Below are 18,971 nucleotides of genomic sequence, written 5' to 3'. Positions count from 1 at the left end.
TCCCCAGGCTCTTGACCCAAGAATAGAAATGTGAGAGCTTTATTGGAAAGGACTCTCTCAGCAGATTTTCTCTTTTTAAGTTGAGTGTATCACATAATGGCCATAAAATGTTATACTTTATTAAGAACATATTGGTAACTTTGTCTTCAAATGCAGTATATTGTGCAGGATGTTGGCCTGGGTGACTGCTGGCTCTGAGCACACATTCACCAATCTGTCCTTGTGCCAGGTGAGATGAAGCACAGGCATCGTGTTGCTCTGATATACGTGTAGGGGAAAGACGCGCACTGAACCTACAAGTATCGGCAGGAGAACAAGTAACACCTATAGGCGTGGAGGTTGTGGCGTTGTGAGATGATCCGGCAGTGTCTTAACTATTATTTTAATAATTATACACAAGTAGAAATCTATTATGTTTTCGTGACTGATTTAATTGCAGTCATTTTAAGTTCAGGCGTTTCACGGCAAGTTGCTAAAATACGGGACAATTCTGCGTCCCGACAGACCTTTCTGGGGCAAGTCAATGAAATAAGGCAGCGGTGCGCAAACAGGGGCGGGGGGAGAGATTTGTCCGGGGGGGGGGCGCGGGCGGTTGCAGAGGTCCCGCGCTCTTCCCCAAGGCATTTAAATTAAATGCCGGGGATCGCGTGAGGCCTCTGCAACTAACGTACTGGGATTCTGAAGAGCTGCAGGGATGCGTTGCCATGGCAACGGAGTGACGTCACATGTCGAAGTGACGTCACACGTCCATAGGGTAATTGGAGGGGTTATATAAGGTAATTAGAAGAGGTATAGGGTGCGGTTATATAAGATAATAGCAGTTATAGGGAGGGGTTACATGGGGTAATTGGAAGAGGTATAGGGTGGGGTTATATGGAGTAATGGGAAGAGGTATAGGGAGGGTTTATATGGGTAATTGGAGGTGTTATAGGAAGGGTTTATATGGGTAATGGGAAGAGGTATAGGGAGGGTTTATATGGGTAATGGGAAGAGGTATTGGGACGGTTTATATGGAGTAATGGGAAGAGGTATAGGGAGGGTTTATATGGGTAATGGGAAGAGGTATGGGGAGGGTTTATATGGGTAATGGGAAGAGGTATAGGGAGGGTTTATATAGAGTAATGGGAAGAGGTATAGGGAGGGTTTATATGGGTAATGGGAAGAGTTATAGGGAGGTGTTATATGGAGTAATGGGAAGAGGTATGGGGAGGGTTTATATGGGTAATGGGAAGAGGTATAGGGAGGGTTTATATGGAGTAATGGGAAGAGGTATAGGGAGGGTTTATATGGGTAACTAGCTGAGAGACCCGGCGTTGCCCGGGATGTAAATGCGTAATAGGTAGTATTATTTATAAATCGTGGAACAATAGGTGAGTATTTGTTGTAAAGGTTTGGGGGGGGGGGAGAAAGGGGAGCGGGGGGGGGAGAAAGGGGAGCGGGGGGGGGAGAAAGGGGAGCAGGGCGGGGGGGGAGAAAGGGGAGCGGGGCGGGGGGGGGAGAAAAGGGAGCGGGGGGGGAGAAAGGGGAGCGGGGGTAAAGGGGAGCGGGGGGGGGGAAAGGGGAGCGGGGGTAAAGGGGAGCGGGGGGGGGGAAAGGGGAGCGGGGGGGGGAAAGGGGAGCGGGGGGGGGAAAGGGGAGCGGGGGTAAAGGGGAGCGGGGGGGGGGAAAGGGGAGCGGGGGTAAAGGGGAGCGGGGGGGGGAAAGGGGAGCGGGGGTAAAGGGGAGCGGGGGGGGGGAAAGGGGAGCGGGGGGGGGAAAGGGGAGCGGGGGGAAAGGGGAGCGGGGGGGGGGAAAGGGGAGCGGGGGGAAAGGGGAGCGGGGGGAAAGGGGAGCGGGGGGGGGAAAGGGGAGCGGGGGGAAAGGGGAGCGGGGGGGGAAGGGGAGCGGGGGGGGGGAAGGGGAGCGGGGGGGGGGGAAGGGGAGCGGGGGGGGGGAAGGGGAGCGGGGGGGGGGAAGGGGAGCGGGGGTAAAGGGGAGCGGGGGGGGGGGAAAGGGGAGCGGGGTAAAGGGGAGCGGGGGGGGGAAGGGGAGCGGGGGGGGGAAGGGGAGCGGGGGGGGGTAAAGGGGAGCGGGGGGGGGGAAAGGGGAGCGGGGGGGGGGAAAGGGGAGCGGGGTAAAGGGGAGCGGGGGGGGGAAGGGGAGCGGGGGGGGGAAGGGGAGCGGGGGGGGGAAAGGGGAGCGGGGGGGGGGAAAGGGGAGCGGGGGGGGGGGAAAGGGGAGCGGGGGGGGGGGGAAAGGGGAGCGGGGGACGGGGGAAAGGGGAGCGGGGGACGGGGGAAAGGGGAGCGGGGGACGGGGGAAAGGAGAGCGGGGGACGGGGGAAAGGAGAGCGGGGGACGGGGGAAAGGAGAGCGGGGGACGGGGGAAAGGAGAGCGGGGGACGGGGAAAGGGGAGCGGGGGACGGGGGAAAGGGGAGCGGGGGGGGGGAAGGGGAGCGGGGGGGGGAAGGGGAGCGGGGGGGGGGGAAAGGGGAGCGGGGGGGGGGGAAAGGGGAGCGGGGGGGGGGAAAGGGGAGCGGGGGACGGGGGAAAGGAGAGCGGGGGACGGGGGAAAGGAGAGCGGGGGACGGGGGAAAGGAGAGCGGGGGACGGGGGAAAGGAGAGCGGGGGACGGGGGAAAGGAGAGCGGGGGACGGGGGAAAGGAGAGCGGGGGACGGGGGAAAGGAGAGCGGGGGACGGGGGAAAGGAGAGCGGGGGACGGGGGAAAGGGGGACGGGGGAAAGGAGAGCGGGGGACGGGGGAAAGGGGAGCGGGGGACGGGGGAAAGGGGGACGGGGGAAAGGGGAGCGGGGGGGGGAAAGGGGAGCGGGGGGAAAGGGGAGCGGGGGGGGGAAGGGGAGCGGGGGGGGGGAAGGGGAGCGGGGGGGGGGGAAGGGGAGCGGGGGGGGGGGAAGGGGAGCGGGGGGGGGGAAGGGGAGCGGGGGTAAAGGGGAGCGGGGGGGGGGAAAGGGGAGCGGGGTAAAGGGGAGCGGGGGGGGAAGGGGAGCGGGGGGGGAAAGGGGAGCGGGGGACGGGGGAAAGGGGAGCGGGGGACGGGGGAAAGGGGAGCGGGGGACGGGGGAAAGGAGAGCGGGGGACGGGGGAAAGGAGAGCGGGGGACGGGGGAAAGGAGAGCGGGGGACGGGGGAAAGGGGAGCGGGGGACGGGGGAAAGGGGAGCGGGGGAAAGGGGGACGGGGGAAAGGGGGACGGGGGAAAGGGGAGCAGGGGATGGGGGAAAGGGGAGCGGGGGAAAGGGGAGCGGGGGACGGGGGAAAAGGGAGCGGGGGAAAGGGGGACGGGGGAAAGGGGAGCAGGGGACGGGGGAAAGGGGAGCGGGGGAAAGGGGAGCGGGGGAAAGGGGAGCGGGGGAAAGGGGAGCGGGGGACGGGGGAAAAGGGAGCGGGGGACGGGGGAAAAGGGAGCGGGGGACGGGGGAAAAGGGAGCGGGGGACGGGGGAAAGGGGGACGGGGGAAAGGGGAGCGGGGGAAAGGGGGACGGGGGAAAGGGGAGCGGGGGAAAGGGGGACGGGGGAAAGGGGAGCGGGGAAAGGGGGACGGGGGAAAGGGGAGCGGGGGAAAGGGGGACGGGGGAAAGGGGAGCAGGGGACGGGGGAAAGGGGAGCGGGGGAAAGGGGAGCGGGGGAAAGGGGAGCGGGGGACGGGGGAAAAGGGAGCGGGGGACGGGGGAAAAGGGAGCGGGGGACGGGGGAAAAGGGAGCGGGGGACAGCGGAGCGGGGGACGGGGGAAAAGGGAGCGGGGGATGGGGGAAAGGGGAGCGGGGGACGGGGGAGCGGGGGAAAGGGGAGCGGGGGAAAGGGGAGCGGGGGAAAGGGGAGCGGGGGAAAGGGGAGCGGGGGATGGGGGAAAGGGGAGCGGGGGACGGGGGAAAGGGGTGGGGGGGGGAAAGGGAGTGGGGGGGTGGAGAGCAGTGGGCATATGTATTGCCATAATTTATGTATGGGCATTTCCCCCCCCTCCTCCGTGCATCCGTCCCACTGCTGGTTCGGCTGGTGGCCCCCCCCCCCCGTTCCCCGTGACTCCCCCCCACCCGTTCCCTGTGACTCGCGGCTGCCCCCCCCCCGTTCCCCGTGACTCGCGCTCCCCCCCCCCCGGCGCCCGCTTGGTCCCCCGATGTGCCGTCCTGCTGAGGCGTGCAGGCGGCGGCAGGAAGCGCCCTGTGTGGGCCTGAGACTCGCGCTCCCCCCCCCCCCCCCCCCCCGGCGCCCGCTCGATGTGGCACCTGGCTGTGCGGCGGTAGGAAGCGCCCTGTGTGGGCCTGAGGCTGAGGCGGGACGCGCAGTGGGCCTGAGGCTGAGGCGGGACGCGGAGTGGGCCTGAGGCTGAGGCGGGACGCACAGTGACTTACCTGAGCGGGTGGTAGCGCCGGGGAGGTAAGGGAGCGGCTGGGGTAGGAGGGCCGCGCTTCCCGTCCGGAGCCAGTGCAGGGCGGCGCACGTGATGGGGGGGGGGGGGCGGCGGACAGAGGGTGTGTGTGTGTGTGTGTGTATAGAGCTGCTGTGTTGTGTGTGTGTGTGTGTGTGTGTATAGAGCTGCTGTGTTGTGTGTGTGTGTGTGTATAGAGCTGCTGTGTTGTGTGTGTATAGAGCTGCTGTGTTGTGTGTGTGTGTGTGTGTATAGAGCTGTTGTGTGTGTGTGTGTGTGTGTGTGTGTGTGTGTGTGTGTGTGTGTGTGTGTGTGTGTGTGTGTGTGTGTGTGTGGCCCGTCACTCCGCCTCAGGCCAATGAGAGGTGTGCGGGGGTGGGCGGCCCAAGGGACCAATGAGATTTCCCCTAGGGACACCGGACATCCAGGCAGGCAGGCATACAGTGCTTTCACTAATATAGTATAAGATGGGAAGAGGTATAGGGAGGGTTTATATGGGTAATGGGAAGAGGTATAGGGAGGGTTTATATGGGTAATGGGAAGAGGTATAGGGTGGGGTTATATGGGGTAATAGGAGTTATAGGGAGGGATTACATGGGGTAATTGGAAGAGGTATAGGGAGGGTTTATATGGGGTAATTGGAAGAGGTATAGGGAGGGTTTATATGGGTAATGGGAAGAGGTATAGGGTGGGGTTATATGGGGTAATAGGAGTTATAGGGAGGGATTACATGGGGTAATTGGAAGAGGTATAGGGAGGGTTTATATGGGGTAATTGGAAGAGGTATAGGGAGGGTTTATATGGGGTAATTGGAAGAGGTATAGGGAGGGTTTATATGGGTAATGGGAAGAGGTATAGGGTGGGGTTATATGGGGTAATAGGAGTTATAGGGAGGGATTACATGGGGTAATGGGAAGAGGTATAGGGAGGGCTTATATGGGTAATGGGAAGAGGTATAGGGAGGGTTTATATGGGTAATGGGAAGAGGTATAGGGAGGGTTTATATGGGGTAATTGGAAGAGGTATAGGGTGGGGTTATATGGAGTAATGGGAAGAGGTATAGGGAGGGGTTATATGGGGTAATTGGAAGAGGTATGGGGAGAGCAAAAGTCATGCAGCAGATCACAAAGCTGCGGTTATTGGGGGTCTGAACATTTGAAGCCAGTTCTTAGATATCACCCCAATATTTTGCAGAAACTCACAACTACAAGAGCATTTACATTTAAAACGGTAGCTAGATCACAACCGGGGAATAACAGACCTGTAAATCTGACGTCAATAGTGGGGAAACTACTTGAAGGTTTAGTAAGGAATAATATTCAGGAATACCTAATGGATAACAAAATTATTAGTAATAGTCAGCATGGATTTATGAAGGATAGATCTTGCCAAACTAACCTTATTAGTTTCTTTGAGGAGCTAAGTAGGAATTTAGACCAGGGTAATGCAGTTGATGTGGTCTACTTAGATTTTGCAAAAGCTTTTGATACGGTTTCACACGAGGTTGGTGTACAAAATAAAGAAAATTGGAATTGAACCTGAATTGAAAACTGGTTGAAGGATAGACAAGAGAAAGCTGTAATAAATGGAAGATTTTCATGTTGGGCTAAAGTTGTGAATGGAGTACCTCAGGGATCGGTACTGGGACCCCTGCTTTTTAAGTTGTTTATGCCAACCTCAAGGTCATTAATAGAGAGCGAAGTCTCCATCTTTGATGAGGACACTAAATTGTGTAAGGTAGTAGAATCAGAGCAGGACATAATTTCTCTCCAGAAGGACTTGGAGAGACTTGAAACTTGGGCAGGTAAATGGCACATGAGGTTTAATACAGATACATGTAAGATTATGCATTCGGGAAACAAGAATAAACAGGCAATTTACAAATTAAATGGGGATAAATTAGGAGAATCCTTGATGGAGCAGGATTTAGGAGTGCTTGTAGACAGCAGTCTTGGCAATAGTGCCCAAAGTCATGCAGTAGCTGCAAAGGCAAACAAGATCTTATCTTGCATTAAACTGGGAATGGATTTATTTATAAAATGTTTTACCAGGAAGTAATACATTGAGAGTTACCTCTCGTTTTCAAATATGTCCTGAGGATGGAAGGGAAGTAAGCTTAATGATGCCACTGTATAAAGCATTAGTAAGACCACACCTTGAATATGGAGTACAGTTTTGGGCACCACTCCATTAAAAAAAGGCATTATGAAACTAGAGAGAGTACAGAGAAGAGCCACCAAATGAATAAAGGTGATGGATCATCTGAGTTATGAGGATAGGCTAGCTAAATTAGATTTCTTTATATTAGAAAAGAGGCGTCGAAGAGGCAATATACCTATATTAAAAAATATATATATTCAGGGACAATACAAGGAGCTTTGGAAAGAACTATTCATCCCAAGGGCAGTACAAAGGAGATTGCACCAGCAACAAAGGAAAGGGTTCTTTACATTAAGGGCAGTTACAATGTGGAATTCATTACCCATGGAGACTGTGATGGCAGATACAATACAGGCATACACCGCATTAACGTACGCAATGGGTCCAGAGCATGTATATAAAGCTCAAAGCTGTGACCATGCAGCAAGCTTAAGCCTATACGGAACCATGTTGAATGGTTTTGAAGCAAAAGGTGGCACTGTGTGCTCATTTGCATGTCATTTCCCAGAATCCCTTGCTGCAGTGGAAGCGCTGTGTGCTGGGTGATAATGGTGGAAGGCGGGGTTGCAGACCTGTCTAAGACATGCAAATGAGCATACAGTAATATTTCCATTTGAGATATATATATATGTGTGTGTGTGTATAAAAATAATAATTACCAGATATTAGTCCAGCAAGGAAAGACAGCACACGAGGAGTACGCTTTCAAATTGATGTATTCAAGAGATGAGCACTCAAAAAACGTTTCGTTTCCTCAAACAGAACCTTCCTCAGGGTTCCTCAACACAACCCTGAGGAAAGTTCTGTTTGAGGAACCGAAACGGTTGTTGAGTGTTCATCTCTTCAATACATCACTTTGAAAGCGTACTCCTTGTGTGCTGTCGCTCCTTGCTAGACTAATATCTGGTAATTGCTTTTATTATTCTCTATGGGACTAGCATCTGGATTTAAAACAGTATTTGTGTGTGCTGGCTGCTGCTACAAGATATATATATATATAATTTTATTTTTTGGCGTGTGACGACGTCTGTGTTTATCCCACAGAGTTATTTCAACTCACGCCCTTTTTTATTTTGTTATCTAGCAGATACAGAAATATAAAGATGACAACAAGTGAAAGCTAATCTTATCTGGGGTGAGTAGTATGATAAAGCTGGTATCTGAAAGCCCAGCGTATCTTGTGATGTGGCGCCCGCCGCGACAGCCTCCTAAGCGTCTGTGACAAACAAGCAAAAGCGACTTTCTAACAAACAAAAAGCCTTTAACTCCGATCCAGCCTGTGTCCTCCATACCAGGGGTAGTCAACTCCAGTCCTCAAGGGCCACCAGCAGGTCAGGTTTTCAGGATATCCCTGCTTCAGCGCAGGTGGCTCAATCAGTGGCTCAGTCAAAGACTGAGTGTGCTAAGGCAGACTCTTTGAGTCACCGATTGTACCACCTGTGCTGAAGCAGGGATATCCTGAAAACCTGACCTGTTGGTGACCCTTGAAGACTTGGAGAGAGATCTCCCTGCGTTCCCCTACCTGCTCTCCCCCCCCCCTACTCGGCTCCGGCGTCAAATGACATTGCGGGGTCATATAACGTCGCGTTGCCATGGCGATGTATCGCCGAAGACAAGGTAGGAGACATTACAGAGACCTTGCGCTGTCCCCCAGCATTCAATGTAACCACCCCACCCGAAAATCTCACGCCCCCAAATTTGCGCACCCCTGGTATAGTGCACGGTACACCGCACTGAGTATTGTTACAGTACAGGCACAGGCCCTGCCCAGATGAGCTTACAATCTATGTTTTTGGTGGCTGAGGCACAGGGAGATAAAGTGACTTGCCCAAGGAATTGAATCGGGTTCCCCTGCTTCAAACTCCGTGCCAGTCAGTGTCTTTGCTCACTGAGCCTCTCCTCCCTTCTGTTGTCGTTGTCGTCATCCTCTAAAGTTGACAGCTGTACCTTTTACTGCGCCACAGAACATGTCAGCGCCATGTACAATATCAACAACACGTTTCTCAACAGAAGCACTTGTGGATCTGCAAAGGGCTGGGCGACGTTACATTGTGGCAGGCACGCGGGTGGGAGCGGGGAGGGGACGGGGAGCAGATTAGGGAGAGGGGTACTGATCTCTCAGATCTGTACAGTTGCTCATTCCACAAAGACCTCAGTAAATATTTGTTATCACAGAGGCTCAGGACTGTGATAGCAGAGATGCGGGCGGTGGATACCGTGGAGGGAGGGGGGAAAACACAATAAAGAAGAAACTGTCAGTTGACTTATCATTTCTGGAGCTGCTGCCTTCAGAGATAAAAAAAAAACAGAGGAAGCGCTTGGGATTTTTATCACCAGATAGATTTGATTAGGAGACAATATAGATTTACGGGGTATGTTGTGGTCCTGAAACTAAATCGATGAACAAGCGGAGTTAGAGGGAGTTAGAAAGCAGGGCGCTGCGGGAGCATAGAAAAGCAGTTGTACTGATAATAAAACACCTCATACATCGACCGTGGCCCCCTGCAGGCGCACGTACCACCAGAGCGCCCCCTACTGCCTCTGTGTGTTCTTTCTACTTGCCACTTAGATTGTGAGCTCTTCGGGGCAGGGACTCCTTTTTCCTAATGTTACTTTTATGTCTCAAGCGCTTATTCCCATTATGTGTTATATTATAATGTCCCGTGTATTACTGCTGTGAAGCGCTATAAACAAATACATACAGTATATACATACATATAGAGAACACAAACATTTTTAACCTCTTTACTGAACATACAATGTGATTTTTGTGTGTGTGCGTTTTTAATAAACTCACTGTTTAAGTCCGTGAGTTCCAACCTTTTTTTGGTTAAGGAACCATATGTGAAAGTCTGAGGAACCCCAACCCTCTCTAATAGCGCATCTGAGATCAAATGCATTGTAAGGAACCCCAACCCTCTCTAATAGTGTGTCTGTGATTTGATGCATTGTAAGGAACCCCAACCCTCTCTAATAGCGCGTCTGAGATCAGATGCATTGTAAGGAACCCCAACCCTCTCTAATAGCGCGCCTGAGATCAGATGCATTGTAAGGAACCCCAACTTTCTCTAATAGCGCGCCTGAGATCAGATGCATTGTAAGGAACCCCAACCCTCTCTAATAGCGCGCCTGAGATCAGATGCATTGTAAGGGACCCCAACCTTCTCTAATAGCACGCCTGAGATCAGATGCATTGTAAGGGACCCCAACCTTCTCTAATAGCGCGCCTGAGATCAGATGCATTGTAAGGGACCCCAACCTTCTCTAATAGCGCGCCTGAGATCAGATGCATTGTAAGGGACCCCAACCCTCTCTAATAGCACGTCTGAGATCAGATGCATTGTAAATTCTTCTGTATTTGGTACAATTTTAAAATGACCTGAAAATTGCAGTGACCCCTTTAGGGGTGCCTGCGGGAACTCATGGGTTCCTAGGAACCCTGGTTGAAAAACACTGGCTAGAGTGAACTCTTAATGCTGTCTGCAGTAATCCTAACCTACGTTTATGGTGTTAGTTGGGATGGTAAAAATATCTGCACTTCCCCATCATTGGAAATATTACCAATTGCCTAATACAGGGGTGTGCAACCAAAGGGGCGCGAGAATTTTCTAGGGGGGCGCAGCGGTTGCAGAGGCTCTGCGCTCTTCCCCACGGCATTTAAATGAAATGCCGGGGGATCGCGTGAGGCCTCTGCAACCTCAACTTACCGAGATTCATTTGACGCCGGGAACAGAGGTAAGCGGGGCGCGAGCTCCGGGGGCAGCAGGCAGGGGGCGCACAGCTGCAAAAGTTTGCGCGCCCCCGGCCTAATGATTCCATGCACATGTTGCAGTAGAAGTTCTAAGAAATCGGAGCAGTGAGCACACGTACTATGCTCATTTTGTGGGGGGCAGGTACAAAGTGAAGCCTCCCTCCAATCCCGGCGCATCACGTGACCCTTTCTGGAGCGATCACATGACACGGAAGTGCCAGACGTCCGGTGCCGCTGGAGCTTGGCCACCGTAGCCATCCCTGTATTTTTGGGGTTTGGGTTTATCGTTAGAATTGGTACCAGATATTCCGGCTGCGCAGAACTGCGCTTCGGCGATCTCCCAGTTACATGTTACTGTGCTGGTGAAGAAAAAAAACAAGATCGCTGCATGTGTCATCCAGCAGTCATGCCATGATGATGTGGCGGCGTCCTACTTCCTGCAGGAGTGAGGCTGCCTTGGTGGCCATTTTAATTCCCCAAAAAGTCACATTGACCTGTAAATTCTCGGGGGGGGGGGGACTAGTAGGGAGGAAATTCTGCATTAACAGCAACAATAAATCACGTTTCCCTTGATATATTTAGTATGGTTTTCCCCTCTGAGCTGTTATTTAGGGCATGGAACTCAGGCATCTGAAGGGTTAAGAAAGTCAAAGCTTGTTCACATTTAAGCTCAGTCGGTGCCTGCGTTTTGCTCGGACGGATTATTCCACCTGTGCTTTTCTTGGCTCCGAATGGTCAGAACTTACATAATTTAATATTTTCCGGTAATTGAAATGCTATTTTGTTTTATTCACGATTCTCATTTCTGTCCCGAGGTTCCCAGCACTGTGTTTTTTTTGTTCTTGGAAATCTTTCTACTCCAACTTTTTGGGCTGATATGTACTTTAAACGCACAGAAAAGCGAAACCCTACGAATCATGTAAGGGCGCGCTGAAGTCAGCTCTTATATAGTCACCCCGATATCTGCAACATTTCTTTCATAACTGCAGATCCGCTTCATCTTCCTGTGTGATGCTGCAGCGCGTGTTAAACACAAAGCTGTGTCTAGAGAACGTGTAGTAAATAGTACGTTTAGAGAACGTATAGTAAATAGTACGTATAGTAAATAGTACATATAGTAAATAGTACGTTTAGAGAACGTATAGTAAATAGTACGTTTAGAGAACCCGTAGTAAATAGTACGTTTAGAGAAGCCGTAGTAAATAATACGTTTAGAGAACCCGTAGTAAATAATACGTTTAGAGAAGCATAGTAAATAGTACGTTTAGAGAACGTATAGTAAATAGTACGTATAGTAAATAGTACGTTTAGAGAATGTGTAGTAAATAGTACGTTTAGAGAACCCGTAGTAAATAGTACGTATAGTAAATAGTACGTTTAGAGAACCCGTAGTAAATAGTACGTATAGTAAATAGTATGTTTAGAGAACGTGTAGCAAATAGTACGTCTAGAGAATGTGTAGTAAATAGTACGTCTAGAGAATGTGTAGTAAATAGTACGTTTAGAGAATGTGTAGTAAATAGTACGTCTAGAGAATGTGTAGTAAATAGTACGTCTAGAGAATGTGTAGTAAATAGTACGTCTAGAGAATGTGTAGTAAATAGTACGTCTAGAGAATGTGTAGTAAATAGTACGTCTAGAGAATGTGTAGTAAATAGTACGTCTAGAGAATGTGTAGTAAATAGTACGTCTAGAGAATGTGTAGTAAATAGTACGTCTAGAGAACGTGTAGTAAATAGTACGTCTAGAGAACGTGTAGTTCTCTAATAATCATTACTAGTGGGGTACTATTTCGGGGGAAGAAGCGTTATTAGAGCTTGTAGGTGAACAATCCTTGACTTTCAAGGCTAGCGATGTATCACTTTCTGTCCCATATAATTAATATTTCAAGGCAAAACAACCCTAGTATTGCAAGTAAATATTTTATTAATAATAACACCTTTATTTCATATAGCGCTCTTCTCCCAATGGGACTCACCGTCACGATCACATTATAGCGCGCGGTACGCAGCACATAGGATTGTTACAGACACATTCCCTGCCCCGTGGAGCTTACACTCTATATTTTTGGTGCCCGAGGCACAAGGAGATAAAGTGATTTGCCCACGGTCACATGGTGCGGGCACCGGGAATTGAGCCAGGCTCCCCTGCTTCACACTCAGTGTCGTTGTTTACAAAGTCTGTGTCTTTACTCACTGAGCCGCTCCTTCAGCGACTGAACCAGGTGTGTAAGGCCGTGCGTATAGTGCCCGCGACGGGCGACGTCGCCCAAACACAAATACATTGCCACCGCCACCGCGTGACGGCAACAATGCGACGTCGCGTCGCCAAATTTGGAAGCTGGCAATATTTGATTTTTCAAGGGCTGCCGCCTCATGTGACAGCCCCTGAACCAATCAAATGCCAGAAGTGCCCGATACGCGCGGACTTAACAACATACATCAGGACATTAAGGGTTAACCTTTCATCCCACCCCGAGCAAAATGCCCTGGAAATGGAAATCCATATTAAACACTCGTCAGAAACTCTTCATCCTTTTGCACTGCTGACATCGCGTCCCCTCACTCCTCTGCGCGGAAGAGGTAAACGCCGCAGATACCCATCTTAATAACGAGAAGAAAAAAAGAAGCATGTGATACATGTATTATTATTTTTTTTTGTCCTCCTATATCTCCCATCAGCATCATAAAAGATGAAAACCCCTCTCTCGCTTTGATCACGTCCTAGTGAAGACAATCGCTCAGTGTAGGAATGTCTTCTCTCCTCCTCCTCCTCCTCTCTGGGATGTGGGGATGTTCCCAGTGCTGGGCCTATGTGCATTCTCATTCCATTTGCTAGACTTTGATCTGAACATATATTTCTTCTTTCTATGATGTGGGGGCTTCAAGTCTGAGCCATCAGTTCACAAACGAGGTAGTCTCGTATGATTGGGTTCTTGACGATAGGTGTAATTACCTCCCACGCTCTTGCAGATATAAGGAGGTAGGAGGATAAAGATCTGGGGGGGGGGGAATATTTGTTTTCTTTTTGTCCTCTACAGTTTGGCTTAATTTAGGGGTGCTCCACTCCAGTCCTTAACCTCCCCCCCCCCCCCACACACACACACACCTCAACAGGTCAAGTTTTCAGGATATCCCTGCTTCAGCACAGGTGGCTCATTCATAGGCTCAGACTGAGCCATTGATTGAGCCACCTGTGCTGAAGCAGTATATCTTGGAAACCTGACCTGTTGGCGGGGTCTTGAGGACTGGAGTGGAGAATCCTTGGCTTAACCCATTCAATGCCGGAGAGGCCCACGGTGGGCAGCGTAAACAATGCATGCATGGGGAGAAACAGCGATACAAACAGGCACCGTGCATCAGGTTGGATATGTCCTAATGTGATAAGAGTCCTAATTACAAACAGTAAAAATAAATAATATATATATATATAATGTGTAAAGGTATCTCGGGGGAGGGGTAGGCTTCACCAACAGATAACATTCCAGTTGCCTTGTTTCTAAGGCCGCACTCATAGTCCTTGCTACGGCGATGCTGACGTCACGCTGCGGTTGCTGAAAAATCAAATGTAATTGACTTCCAGCGAACGCGACTAAGCCGTCGCTCCGTCCTGTCGCTCCCTCTGTAAGCGCACGCAACGGATTCAATACATTTGTTTTGACGCAACGTCGCATCGCCGTGACTATAAGCGCAGCCTAAGAAAGTTGTTTGGCTTAATTCAATGTAACATCGCCGGAAGAAGAGATCAGTGTATCTCGAAAGCGCGCCCAAATAAAAGCATTTCGTCAGCCACAGAACGGTATCGACTATTTGTTTTGGATTTGTTTTGATTATATACATACACACACACACACACACACACACACACACACACACACACACACACACACACACTACATTAAAAAAAAAATCTGAATAAAAATGTGATCAGGAGAGAGGCAATAAATTGACTTTCCGTGAAGAATATATATGTGTAAATTATAAGTTTGAAATGGTTTGATCTGCTGATGCAATGTGTTGCTGTTCCCTCTGGCAGGGACGGGGTTAAGGGATGAAAGGATGCTGGGATGGGTTTGGTGGTACGGGCAGTTGCGGAATATCCCGCCAGGTACCGGAATGGGACCTCTTGTCTCAGCAATTTAGTCTCCGCCGATCAGCACCTGAGGGCAGATAGCCGCTGGCTGTTTCATCCCTAGGGTAAGTGGCGGGCTGCCCGCGGTGAGTTGTCCTGGACTGCCAGGTGCAACCCCATTAAATAAGAATTCAGCCTAATGATTGTAACATGAGAATCGCCGCAGCACCTGGCACACTTTAAAAGCCGCAAGTTCCCTCTGTAGAAAGCAGGGGGTCTCCTGAGCTGAGCCGCATTCGTTTCAGCCCCGGGGACCCCCTGCTCCCCGAGAGATTACCGGAGAAGATGTCGACAGTTCTTTATAAAGGTTTAAATCCTTCGCGTCACTTTTTGGGGCATTTTAAAGCCTAATTCTCAAACCTCTATATAATATTGAAGCAAGTATGTTACATGCTACACATCATGTTACATACCACACATGACGCTGTCAATTCTATATTTGTCGCACAATGGAACCGGTGTTAAAATCCTCGGCCGACTAAATCGGCCTGTGGAACCTCACTTATCAAAGCTTATGACACAGATTTTAAATATCTCCGAATAATTAAACAAATAGACAACAGCTCTCTCCGGACATGTTTCTGCTTTCTGGTGCCAATCTAAATTTTGGGGGTTTTCTAAGTTAAGGATTGCACCTTTAAATAATAAAATAGAATTATATGATAGCGATCAGGTGGAATTAACCCCACTGTCATCTGAGTTCAATTCCTGGCATAAAAAACATATGTCCGGACAAATTACTGCATCTGCTATTGTTACATAACAGCCCCATAACAGTATACGCCTCCGGGATTACCCTACTACGCTCCTTTATATAACGGCAGGAGGGTGTTACCCAGCTAGCTTAACCACTTCAGTGCTGGAGGGGGGGGGGTCAATAGAGCTGGGCGGATGATTCGCCAAAGTTGGACTCCGCTGAGATAATGGCGTTTCTTTGCAAGTTTGACTTTTCGTGAATTCGTCTGGAGTGCGAAAAAAGTCGCCTCTCGCTCTATATATTTTTACATTTGATAAAGCAAAAATGTAGTGAAAATCGCCTTAAAAGTGAACAGAAATCCCACGTGTGCGCACATTCACACGTCTCCGAGAGGCCTGCAACCCGGCCTTCCCCTAATATCTCTTAGCATGCAGTGCATCCACTGCAGCAAGGGATTCTGGGTAATGACAGGCAAATGCGCACACAGTGTCACGCTTTACTTCTTATCCATTTTAACTTTGACCCCCTATAAGCTTATGCCTGCCGCATTACACAGCTTTTCAGCACAGCATGGGTTAAGAAGTGCAGAGCCAGTAACCCCTACTTACAATGAAGCTCACTGTCAAAGTTTCAACAACCTTCCAGCGAACCAAACAGTGAAATAGACACTTTGGCGGGATTGCAGCTTTCACGCTGTTTTTGAATGACAAAAAGGTTCGAACGCGGTTGCGCTGGGTTTGGCGAAGAAATCGAGGCGTTTGTCCAAAGGTCCTGACTTTGACACATTCACCCAACACAAAGTTTCAGCCCAGTGCCCTGAAGGCGGTTAAAGGGTCCGTCCCTCCTAGAACCAAAGGACAGGAATCTGATGAAGGGCGGCGTTTGCGTTTGGTGACTTTGCTGGGACAGATAGTTTGCGAATCACGAGTCCAATTTTTTCATGGAAAGGTTTGCAATATTTGCAAAAAATTCACAAAGCAACATTTGGCTGTTTTATTGCAGACCCTGAAATAGAGCTTGAGAGAGACACTTAGATTGTAAGCTCTCCGGGGCAGGGATTTCCTTTCCTGTTGTCTGATTTTGTTGCGCTTCTTGTATTATAATTCCCTGTACTGTCTTTGTAAAGCGCTGAGAACACTGTGGGCACTATATAAATAAAGATATACATACAGTACCATTTGTTAAAATAGCTCTTCCTCTCATAATCCCTATTTCAGGGTCTGGATTAAATAGCAATGTTGTCTTGCGGTAAATTGTCGGAAGCGGTGCAAATGCAGCGTCTAAGGCGGTGTGGCCAAGATGAGGAAGAAGCATGGGCTGACAGAGGTGAGGCTGTGTGTCTGTCATGTGCGTATTTGTTATGTCCTGTTGTGTATGTGTGTGTGCGCGTGTATTTTCTGTGACTCTCTGACCCTTGTGACTCTCTCCCCCTATGACCCCCTACCCCTTGTGACCTTCTGCCCCTCTGTCTCCTGTGACCCTCTGCCCCCTGTCACTCTCTGCCCCCGCTGTCTACTGTGACCCTCTCCCCCCTGTCACTCTCTCCGCCCTGTCACTCTCTTTTGCCCCCTCCCCCCCCATGACTCTGCCCCCTCTGTCTACTGTGACCCTCTGCCGTCCTCTGACTCCGGTCAATCTCTGCCCCGTCTCCTGTCACTCTCTGTCCTGTCTCTGCTGTGACTGGCTGTCCTGTTGTGGGGGTGCTTCAGCAGCTGAGCACTGTGATTAGGGGCGACCAGAGAGAAAAAAGGTTGAAACCCACTGATCTGGGCGACAATAATGTTCACACTTGGCTCTGATTGAAGCGGCACTCCTTGTTGCACTGCTTGTTTTGTTTTTGTTATAGGTTTGAAGCAGGGGGGTCTCGGGAGCTGAACCTCATTAATTTCAGCTCCGGGGACCCCAATCTTCCAGAGATACTTACCTCCATAGGAGGTGCCGGTATCTCTACAACCAGGGAACTTGCGTGCCTAACGAAATGGCAGCGTTTAAATGTCCCGCGTCACGCTGGCCAATAGGAAGCTGTAACGTCATCCCTGGCGGCTTCCTATTGGCCCACGTGACCTGGACATTTAAACTTCACCGGCGCCTAATATGGAGGTAAGTATCTCTGGAAGCAGGGGGTCCCCAGAGATGAAATTAATGGGGCTCAGCTCCAGAGATGCCCCCCCCCCCCCCCTGCTTCAATCCTATAATAAACAAACAAAGAACTAAACAGCAAGAAATGCAGCCTGGTTTGCTGCTGTAAGATATTTATCTTGAAATAAGACGTCAGATTTACAGCTCTCACTGCAGTTACTATTATAACGAGGGCAAGTAGAAGATGAACTTGTTACAACAATTTGTTGGGAAATAATTTTTTAATTGAATGAATGGCCCTGCTGATTTCAGGACTAAAAGCAGTCCTGCCCTAAAGCTAAAACATAAGTGTCACAGAGAATTGAAGCTGATCTTTCTCCCAGCTGGGAGCCCCGTAAAGAAAAAGCTTAGTGATGTCTCTATAGGGGATTATAACTTGTTTGGTAACATTAATGAATACTCCTTTTCTCTCCCCTTTAACCCCTTCCATTGCCAGGGGCAGTAACTCACGGCTCCTTCGGGGCAGTATTTGGGTTGAGTGGATTGGTTACAAAGGTACACCCTTTCTTCTGCGAGGTTGCGATTGTGAGTGCAAATATTGGCCAGGTCAAGAGACCTTGTGTCGTGTGGCACTGCAGTGACCCGCATGGAACAGGGCGCTGTGTTCCTCGCAAGCAGGTGTATCCGCTACTAAATCCACACCTGTGATCTCCCACACTGATCGCACCCTGATAACCTTTTCGCTGAAGTTAGAATCCGCGGCGAAAAACTGCGTTTCTTTGCAAATGTTTACTTTTTTTGTGAATGGGTATAGAGTTGGTGAAAAAAAACGCCTGTATATGTATATATATTTTTTTTACAATATAGCCGGAGGTAGAGGGTCAGCGGCGTGTGCAAAATTGGAACTACAGCCTTTAGAAGGGTGACCTTATTGGCAATAAACCACATTTTTCTTTTAATTCAATATTCTGTGAATAAAAACGATACACCAAAAATAAATAAATGATATATATATATAAAATCACGTCATCAGCTTTTTTCTTTGAATCTATTTTTTTATTTTTTTTAATTACAATAGTCCAGTGGTTCTCAAACTGTGGGAGTGAAGGGGGGGGGGGGGTTCCTAAAGGCTTAATTTTGAATATAATTGAAATGTGATACATTTTGTTTACAGAAACAGGTCGGACCTGTGGAGCTGAACCGCAATATTCTCAACTTCGGGAACAAGTGGGTCCCTGGAACCGGGTCAGCGCCGGAGGCTCTGATATCACGGACACCCCAGATTAAAGATGGCTGCCGGCTGACACTTGAGAAGAAAATGGGCGTCTGTCAATGATTTCATTTTACATTTCATCTGCTTAAAAATATTCTTCGACTAATTTTTTTTGTTTGTTCTTCAAAAGGGGCAGTTTTAATGAATGATTTTATATAACATCTAATGTCAGGAACGCCTCAAAACATCATCATGAGCGAAACATAAGCAGGGACCCCCCGGCTGTCTACTGCTCACACTCATGTTCCCACTTCAGATTAAACATTGGTTTAAAATGGGAATAAAAACAGGCAATTTAGGCTGTGTTCATTACGCCTTTTTATTGTTCATGGATGTCTACTATCTGAAATGCTTTTAAAATGTAAAGGAGTTCTTTAAAGATCTAATTTATAGGGCCCTGTTGCCTCAGTCCATACCACGCTCCTTTGAAGTTTGTGGGGGGTTTTCACATGCAAAATGGGAATTTTCTGTGCATGTTAAGTAAGTGGGTGCCTGCAGCCAAAGACTTTTAAAT

General features: G+C 49.7%; 1 protein-coding gene across 6 annotated transcripts in view; it reads left to right on the top strand.

Moving 5' to 3' along the window:
• EEFSEC (eukaryotic elongation factor, selenocysteine-tRNA specific) overlaps window positions 1–18,755 on the top strand; it is a 137,548-nt gene extending 118,793 nt beyond the window's left edge. Inside the window, exons 8-11 of one of the 6 annotated variants that reach the window (XR_012788609.1) lie at window positions 7,611–7,661; window positions 16,323–16,431; window positions 17,681–17,739; window positions 18,359–18,441. Coding sequence is in view for 2 of the 6 variants with exons in the window: in XM_075574562.1 (XP_075430677.1) it covers window positions 18,359–18,471 (113 nt within the window). In the remaining 4 variants the exon portion in view is untranslated. Of the gene's footprint in view, window positions 1–7,610; window positions 7,662–16,322; window positions 16,432–17,680; window positions 17,740–18,358 lie in introns of all 6 variants that reach the window. The other 5 variants (XR_012788605.1, XR_012788608.1, XM_075574564.1 and 2 more) reach the window with 5 other exon arrangements.
• Window positions 18,756–18,971: the final 216 nt, after the last annotated feature.

The sequence above is a fragment of the Ascaphus truei genome, chromosome 17, assembly GCF_040206685.1.
Source record: "Ascaphus truei isolate aAscTru1 chromosome 17, aAscTru1.hap1, whole genome shotgun sequence".
Lineage (NCBI taxonomy): Eukaryota > Metazoa > Chordata > Amphibia > Anura > Ascaphidae > Ascaphus > Ascaphus truei.
This window is presented reverse-complemented; position numbering and strand designations above follow the sequence as displayed.